The sequence below is a fragment of the Triticum aestivum genome, chromosome 3D, assembly GCF_018294505.1.
Source record: "Triticum aestivum cultivar Chinese Spring chromosome 3D, IWGSC CS RefSeq v2.1, whole genome shotgun sequence".
Classification (NCBI taxonomy): domain Eukaryota; kingdom Viridiplantae; phylum Streptophyta; class Magnoliopsida; order Poales; family Poaceae; genus Triticum; species Triticum aestivum.
Window position 1 is genome coordinate 571,757,234 of NC_057802.1, and position 8,822 is coordinate 571,766,055.

The 8,822-nt window shown below is 50.9% G+C and overlaps 1 protein-coding gene and 1 pseudogene across 1 annotated transcript; one reads left to right on the top strand and one right to left on the bottom strand.

Moving 5' to 3' along the window:
• Positions 1-756: 756 nt before the first annotated feature.
• LOC123075536 (chitinase CLP-like) lies at positions 757-2,013 on the top strand. The gene has a single exon (XM_044498119.1). It carries the CDS (start codon positions 757-759, stop codon positions 2,011-2,013), a length of 1,257 nt encoding a protein of 418 aa, XP_044354054.1.
• Positions 2,014-6,981: 4,968 nt separating this feature from the next.
• LOC123075537 (chitinase CLP-like) lies at positions 6,982-8,248 on the bottom strand (annotated as a pseudogene).
• Between the last annotated feature and the right edge of the window lie 574 nt (positions 8,249-8,822).

The following is an 8,822-nucleotide window of genomic DNA, read 5'->3' on the forward strand; positions in this document are numbered from 1 at the left end:
CGTGTTAGTGTCGCAAGCATGCCTGACAAATTTCATGTGAAATAAAGCAGCAGTGTTTTGTCAGTGAAAAAGACAAAATTGGGGTGACCTTTGGTGTTTGATTTTTTTTTCATAGGCCAAAATGCTTAACCTTCTTGCCTCAAAATTTGCAGGTAGCATTTGGATATGACGAAGAGAACATAAAAATTTTGTCTTGATTTTCTTGACATTTCAAAAATTATTTTTGGGCCAGAGAGCACGTGCTCTTGGGAGCCAAAATTTGAATTTCCTGTTAGATAACGTTATATATTGTCATGCATGACATATAGTGGCATAGCATTTGTTATGATACGCAAGTCTTTCATTCTTATCTCAACAAAATTGCCAGTTGGCATGCATGATAGTAGCCGTGATACTCCCGTTCCGGACAGCCTCGGTGAATGTATATCACAGAGCATGGTCTGTCTAGGGCTCTGCATACGCACATTGCATGCATCTTCCTGTGTACGCAAGCCACATTTGGACAGGAACCGACACTGTGCGTCGGCCGCACGCCAAACCAATTTAACTATGAGCAGCACACTGGTCACCGTCGACGGTGGTCGCCAATTAATCCGGTGTGCAGAGATGGCACATGCTCGGATGCTCAATACCAGAACCCACACGGTGCGTATAAAAGAGACGCACATACATGCATGTCGAATCAGTCATCAGTTCCACACTGACAAATCAATCCGTCGTCCCGATCGATCTTCACTGGCCATTGGCGCAAGAAAGATGGCACGAGTCCTCCTCGTCGTGGCCGCCTCGCTGGTCGCACTGGCGTGGCCGGCGTGGTGCCAACGTCTTCCGGTGCTCGCTCCGGTCACCAAGGATCTCGCCACCTCCCTCTACACCATCCCCTTCCACGACGGCGCCAATCTCGTCCTAGACATCGCCGGCCCGCTCGTCTGGTCCACCTGCCAGCGTGGCCACCTGCCGGCGGAGCTCCCGTGCAAGAGCCCGACCTGCCGCCTCGCCAACGCCTACCCCGTCCCGAGCTGCCACGCGCCCGGCTGCGCCCGCGATTGGCGCGGCGACAAGACGTGCACGGCGTACCCGTACAACCCGGTCACCGGCGTGTGCGCTGCCGGGAGCCTCGTTCACACGAGGTTTGTCGCCAACACCACCGACGGGAGGAACCCGGTGAGCCAGGTGAACGTCAGGGCCGTGGCGGCGTGCGCGCCGAGAAAGCTCCTGGCGTCGCTGCCCGGGGGCTCCACGGGCGTGGCCGGGCTCGCGGGCTCCGGCCTGGCGCTTCCGGCGCAGGTCGCGTCCACGCAGAAGGTCGCCAATAAGTTCCTACTCTGCCTCCCCCGCGGCGGCGCCTACGGCAACGGCGTGGCCATCTTCGGCGGCGGCCCGCTTCACTTCTGGGTGGACGCGTCGGACTACACGCAGTCGATGGACTACACCCCGCTCGTGGCCAAGCAGGGCAGCCCGGCGCACTACATCTCCGTCAAGTCCATCAGCATGGACAACACCCGCGTCCCCGTCTCTGAGCGCGCGCTCGCCATGGGCGGCGTGATGCTCAGCACGAGGGTGCCCTACGCATTGCTCCGCCGCGACGTGTACCGCCCGTTCGTGGACGCGTTCGTCAAGGCCCTGGCGGCGCAGGCTGCGCCGGGAGGGCCCGTCGCGCGAGCGGTGAGGCCTGTGGCGCCGTTCGAGCTGTGCTACGACGCGCAGACGCTGGGCAACACGAGGTTCGGGTACTGGGTGCCGAGCGTCACGCTGGCGCTCGACGGCGGGAGGGGCTGGAGGATGCCCGGGGTGAACTCGATGGTGGACGTAGAGCCGGGGACGGCGTGCCTTGCGTTCGTGGAGATGAAGGCGGTGAAGGCCGGGGACGGCAGGGCGCCGGCGGTGATCGTGGGAGGGCTCCAGATGGAGAACATCGTGCTGGAGTTCGACATGGAGAAGAAGCGGCTCGGGTTGCGCCCGATGCCCTACTATATGCAGTGCAGCCACTTCAATTTCACTCGAAGCGCCTAGACCTACTGCCTCTGCCTGTAATAATAAATCTGTCTATCTACAACAGTATTACTGGACTACTACATACCCAACATATGCTGTAGATTATGTAGTAGCCTGAAACACTGGTGAGCTGTTCCATCTTGTTTAGTATACGAGTAAAATAAAAGCACATGCCACCTGTTACAAACGGTTCATAAAAAAATCCCTAAAAAAGGTTCATCAAATTTTCCTAAAGTTTTTATTGTAATTTACTTTTTAACGGATTTGCTATACCTGCAAGCAATCGATTATTCTTCGGATCAATCAATTTCTTGCCAATGCGTTGCGGAGCTTTGAGACCGAGACCGGTATTTGGCATTCCTCAAGCAATTGATTTTTCTTTGGATCAATTGATTTGCCATTCTATTATACTAGTCATCAACCTGTGCATCTGCACGGTCTAGCATTATACATAGTTATACTTAGTAGTTTATGAAAAACATTTATTGTACTTGCATTTTTAGCAACGTGAAACATTGACAGAAAAATTAGGACGACGATAACTGCCACACATGTGGCATCTGGGGGTTGTGCCGCACGCCTTGTGTGGCACGGAGACAACACCGCCCGCAGGACGGCGTCCGGGAGAATGCAGCTACAGCCCGCGCGTTCGGTGTGCTGCACGATCGCCCTGCGCGTCCGCGCGAGCGACCATGCGGCCCGCACGACCGTCGCCCCTCCCCGCCTGCGAGCCACACGCCTCGTGTGGCAGTCACCACGTGTCCCCCACGATTCCCTTGGTCCGTTTAACTGCAGTTGCCATGTTGCTAAACTACAGTTGCCATGGTTGCTCAACTGCAGTTGCCATCTCAGGTCAACTGCCAGATGCCATTTTTGGACAATTGCAGCTGTTGTCATGTATGGTCTGGCCTATTACAGTTGCCATGATTTGAAAACTTTAGGAGTTGCCACCTACTAACACTAGAACAGTTGCCATGTAGCACTACAAGAAGACATGGCAAAAGAACATGTTCGGGTAAATAGAGAGTTGCCATCTGCTTACAAGCACACTAGGGTAGTTGCCATGTACCCTGTAAAAACACATGGCAACCGACAGCTTTGGGTGTGGGAGAGGAGACGGGTGTGTGGGCGACGGTGGTATCTTTATGAGTTGCCACCTATTAACATTAGGCAGTTGCCATATGGCACTACAAAAAGACATGGCAACAATAACATGTTCGGATAAAAGAGAGAGTTGCCATCTGCTTACAATCATAAAATAGGGCAGTTGCCATGTACCCTGCAAAACACATGGCACCTACTAACATTAGGCAGTTGCCACGTAGCACTACAAAAAAGACATGGCAACAATAACATGTTCGGGTAAAGAGAGAGTTGCCATCTGCTTACAATCACATATAGGGCAGTTGCCATGTACCCGGAAAAAAACGTGGCAATTGACCTCGAAGAAGTCGTGGGAGACGGGGAACAGAAGTCGTGCGCGGCGTGCGGGCGCGACGGCAGTTCAACCGCACGCCCCGACACGCAACCGCTGACCTCGAAGGGGAAACCGGCGTGCGGACGAACTCTCTTACACGCCACACACGCGACTTGTCTTACGTGGCACACAAAATCAACCTTTTCGTGCTAAGATTCATGCAAAAGGCAGTGGACGAGGATCGAGGCATGTGGGCGAGTTGGAGAACGCCCACACGTGTGGGCGTTAGTGTTTCCGAAAAATTAAGTGTACTAAAAATTCTTAATATCGTGTAATAGATCCCATGACATATGGGAAACATAAATAATATTCCTTCAACACTTTATAATTATCTCGTAAAATGCATGGAAAGAATTTGAAGCATTTTTGTGTTTGATTAGGGTCAATTTGTGTTTGATAAACTAGTCATCAACCCATGCATCTGCACATGATAGTTATTCAAATGGTACATTAGTTGAAAACTTTTAATGAACATTTGTTGTCTACAGCCAGCAGATACACTTGTTGTGTGCAGAACATTGCATGGATGATCAATATGAAAACAGATCAATAAAATCTTGAAGTTTATTTATTTAACACGCATTAGCTTGTTCTACAACTTTCAGGAAATGTTTATATTTCCTCTGCAACAAATAAAAAACATCTGTAGGCACTCAAGATATAACCCAATGTCCCATACGTAACTTAATTTTGATTGATAAGTATAATAAAAGATATGATATTTCCTTCAGTTAATATTTATCCTATTTTTTCTTATTATGGTGTTGGATTAAGCATGGGGTATCCTTATGCTTAGAATCGTTGAATAAAATAAAGATATCACTATGCGCTTCACTAAAAAAAAATTGGCCTTAGTCTACACGCACCAAAAAACCTAACCAAGTAGTAAAGAAGAAATGGAAAGTGTACTACTTCCTCGATTGCTTTGGAGTTCTATTTCTCCAGCCTCAATTACTTAATATGGAAATATAATCAGTGACACAACTGACACTTAATACGGAACGGAGGGAGTAGATGTTAACATTTTTAAATATAAAATTGTTAAACCTTATAAAGTTTAACTTTGGACAAAACATTACATCAAAATTAAAAGGAAACAGATGGAGTAAATAATAAATTGCTAGTACTCACTCCATTTTTATATAAAAGGAAACGGAGGGAGTATTACATGTATTAACATAAAATTTAATGTCTACTTTGCAGGCTAGCTTTGATTTTCATTTACTGGAATCTTTAATACGCTGCATTCATGCAAGAAAGAAATAGTAACCTGAGTGGATGTTGAGCGTGAGGAAATAGTTGAGTGCCATTATGACCTCATGCATGCAAGTATTAAACAGGTTGCTAGTACGAGAAAATATGATTAATTTTTGCCTCGATTGCTGTTGGTGGTCTTGTATAGATGCACACCATATTTTTCATAGAGGTCCTGTATAAGAAAATGAAGGGAGTGCATGTTTTGGAATCGCAATATCTTCCACATTTCCTTCAATTGATCAATTTTCCTATTGTTGACACACAAAGGGAAGCTGCACGTTTTATAACTTTATAGAAGAAAGGCTAAAGATACCCATCCACCGAGTTACAACTTGACCAAATAGGCCGTCCACGATTAAATGCGATGTCTACTCATCCATATCCTGCCTACACAACATATACAAATGGTGGAAGAAAGGTTGCATGTCCCCTTTAAAAGCCCTAATGAACCGCGTGCCTTGCCTTCCTCCAAGATCCTAGTATGTAAGACTAGCTAGCCGCTCTGCGAGATTTGCGTTGCCGAAAATAATGGCGTTTCCGTGCTTCCACAAGTTCCCAAATTGTGAGGCACGTGATGGCCGGTAGATGTTTTCTTTTATGCAGCCCAGGTTCACAAGAGGTGCACTATGTAAATAGTTGATCCGCTGGTTGGGAGGGTGAATGCCATTACCTCACACTGTCATCACTCTCAGGTGAACGTCACCTCAAGATCATGTTGGCGCCCTACAGACTTCGCAGCACATGCGAGCGCGTAGAGAACTCACCAAAGTGAACTTCATTTTTGCAACTCGGGAGTACAAGATGGAACAAGAGCTTTTTTTGAGAATTAGATGGAACAAGAGCTGAAACATGTGAACCCTCTGCAGTAACATGTTAGAATTAATGGGCTAGGCCCATAGCAATTTCTGAAATCTCAAAGCCCATGTGTAAAATGGCAAGTGGTGGTGCTAAGTTTAGTCCCACCCTGGAAGTTGAAGAAGAGTTGGACCTCTTTATATAGTGGGTTCTCTCCACCACTCTAAGTGGTGTGTGAGAAGAGAAAGGGAAAAACCACACGCGCGCGCTCGCTCGCCTCGCCGAGGCGTACATGCGACATGCGCGTGAATGGTCCGCCGAATCCGATCCGTCTCCTTGCAGGAGCGCAGACAAGTTTTTGATTTCTTGTCCGGTAAGTATACGAATTAGAAACCGAGTCGGTTTGGGATTATGATCGCGACACAATACCGCCTCTGGTCCTAATATATATATATATATATACAGCTACCGGCTGCGGCCAGAGACGCACCAAGAAACACCTAGGGTTTTGCCTCATCTCACAACTTGCGCCGCCGTCGTAGTCTACTCCATCCCTAACGCCGGCGTGCATCGGCGCGTGGGAGAGCATGTCTCCAGAACCGTTCGTCTTTGCGATCCTGCACTGGGAAAGGACGAATTAGGTTTTTGGGAAGCGCTGTGCGCGACTGCTCAAATTCGTCATCACGGGTCGTCTTCCGTCCAAGTCGGGCTGTGCTACTCATCGTCGTATTCATCGCCGTCAGCAGCAGATCGTCGCCAACATCGTCATCAACACCGTCGCATCCATAATAGCTAACGGTCAGTACGTCCAACATTCTCTGTCCATGTCTGTTTCTACAGCTATTGTTACGTGGTTGCTGCTGTTATGCATGTCTTGTTGTACTTCTAGTTTACTAGATTATTGGATGCTAGTATCTCTTCTAGTCATGAATTATTTACTGGAATTAATCATGAACTTGCCTAATATTCCAACATAACACACCATGCAGTGGAGGAGGATCCTCTAACGTTCGGCACCCTACCGTTCTTTCATTGACATGTGGGTCCGTTGAGAACCTGGCCCACATGTCAGGTGCCCAATGGCACACAGGGCACGGCAGAGTAATAGTTCTTCTAAAGACTGAGCCGGCATATCATCTTGAAATTTACGAAGTCACCGTAGGCATTTCATCATCGACGAAAACGTCTCCTTCCGTTGAATTCGAGCATCAGGACTTTAACCCTGGTGGGCTGGGGATACCATACAGTCCCTTTAACCATCCAACCACAGGTTGGTTCGCGTTATCCTACATGTTATTTGTCTGAACAACACACAAACAAGTTCGAGAAAATTAACCATGACAAATGGACTTGCATAGAACCTCACGACAAATGTAGCATATATCCCGTAGTACTAGTTCAGCAGTAGAGAACTAGAGATACAAATTTTATTTTATCAATCACATAGAAGAGGAAGTCTAGCCGGTCCGGGTGAAGTTGAAGTGGCCACACCGCGTGAAGAACGGCAGCCTGAAGAACCCGAGCCGCTTCTTCTCCATGTCGAACTCCAGCAGGACGTTCTCCATCTGGAACCCTCCGATGATCACCGCCGGCGCGCTGCCGTCCCCGGCCTTCACCCCCTTCGTCTCCGCGAACGCAAGGCACGCCGCGCCCCCCGGCACATTCACCATCGAGAGCAAGCCGTTCATCGAATAGTTCATCCCACCCTCGAGCGCCAGACTGATGTCCGGCACCCAGTACCCGGTCCGCGTGTTGGCGAGCGACCGCGTGTCGTAGCACAGCTCGAACGGCGCCACGGGCTTCACCGCGCGCGCCACGGGGCCGCCCTGCGCACCCTGCTGCACCAGGGCCTTGGCGAACGCGTCCACGAACGGGCGGTACACGTCGCGTCGGAGCAAGGTGAAGTGCGCCTTTGTGCTGCTGAGTACCACGCCGCCGGTGGCGAGCGCGCGCGCAGGGACGGGCACGCGGGCGCCCTCCAGGGCTATGGACTCCACCGAGACGTAGTGCGCGGGGTTGCCGTGCTTGGCGACCAGCGGCGTGTAGACCAGCTCCTGCGTGTAGTCCACCCCCGGCTGCGCGGTGAGCTGGAGCGGGCCGCCGCCGAAGATGGCCACGCCGTTGCCTTCGCGGAGGCGGGGGGGGGGGGGGGGGGGGGCAGAGCAGGAACTTGTTGGCGACCTTCTGCGCGGACGCCACCTGCGCCGGCAGCGCCAGGCCGGAGCCGGCGAGCCCGGCCACGCCCGTGGAGCCACGGGGCAGGGACGCCAGCAGCGTCTCCGGCGCGCACGCCGCCACTGCCCTCACGTTCACCTGCCTCACCGGGTTACTCCCGTCGGTGGTGTTGGCCACGAACCTGGTATGGTCGAGGCTCCCGGAGGCGCACACTCCGGTGACCGGGTTGTACGTGTACGCCGTGCACGTGCCGTCCTTGCGCCTCTCCTGCTCGCAGCCTGGCTCGTGGCAGCCCGGGACGGGGTAGGCATTGGCGAGGCGGCAGGTGGGGAACGTGCAGGGGAACTTGGCCGGCAGATGGCCGGGCTGGCACGTGGACCAGACGAGCGGGCCGGCGATGTCGACGACGAGGTTGGCGCCGCTGTGGAACGGGAGCGTGTAGAGGGAGGTGGCGGGGTCCTTGGTCACCGGAACAAGCACCGGCAGAGGCTGGCTGGACGCCGGCCAGGCAAGCGAGACTGCCAGGACGAGGAGGACTAGTAGTGTCATCTTCCTTGCGCCAACTGCCAGAGATTAGAAGGTCGAGCAGGTGGGGCTGTGGATTGTGGTTTGTCAGTTTGGAACATCTCTATTTATACAGTGTCTTCTGGAGCATGTATGTGCAATCTCTGCACACCGGATTTAATGGTTTTCTCCGCGGACTCGACGGTGACCAGTGTGCTGCTCATAGTTAAATTCTTATCCTATGCATGCGCGCGAGTCATGCACAGTGTGCCTGCAAAAACTGTTTAAGACCAAGTCGCAGTTGTAACTAATACGGATTTTCATGCTCCCTTCTTCATGCATTCACGGAAAAAGTCCAAAACACGCCTTAAACTTGTAGACAAAAACAAAAACAAACTCTAAACATCCAATCTTCGAAATTAGCACACCAAATTCTCCTGGTCTATTTGGAACGTTGAAAGTGTTTTGCTTGTATTCCCTGATGTGGCAACTTAAATAGTGGTAAGGAGGAGTTTTTCCTTCAGCCAGCCTTGCAAGCAACGACGATGACTGCAGCACATTGATGTCATTGTGAAAATCAGGCATGCCAAAGAAAGCATACAAAATCCAAAGATCATTT

Excerpts from the sequence above, each read along its gene's own strand:
- LOC123075536 (XM_044498119.1), top strand. The coding sequence starts at position 757 with ATGGCACGAGTCCTCCTCGTCGTGGCCGCCTCGCTGGTCGCACTGGCG.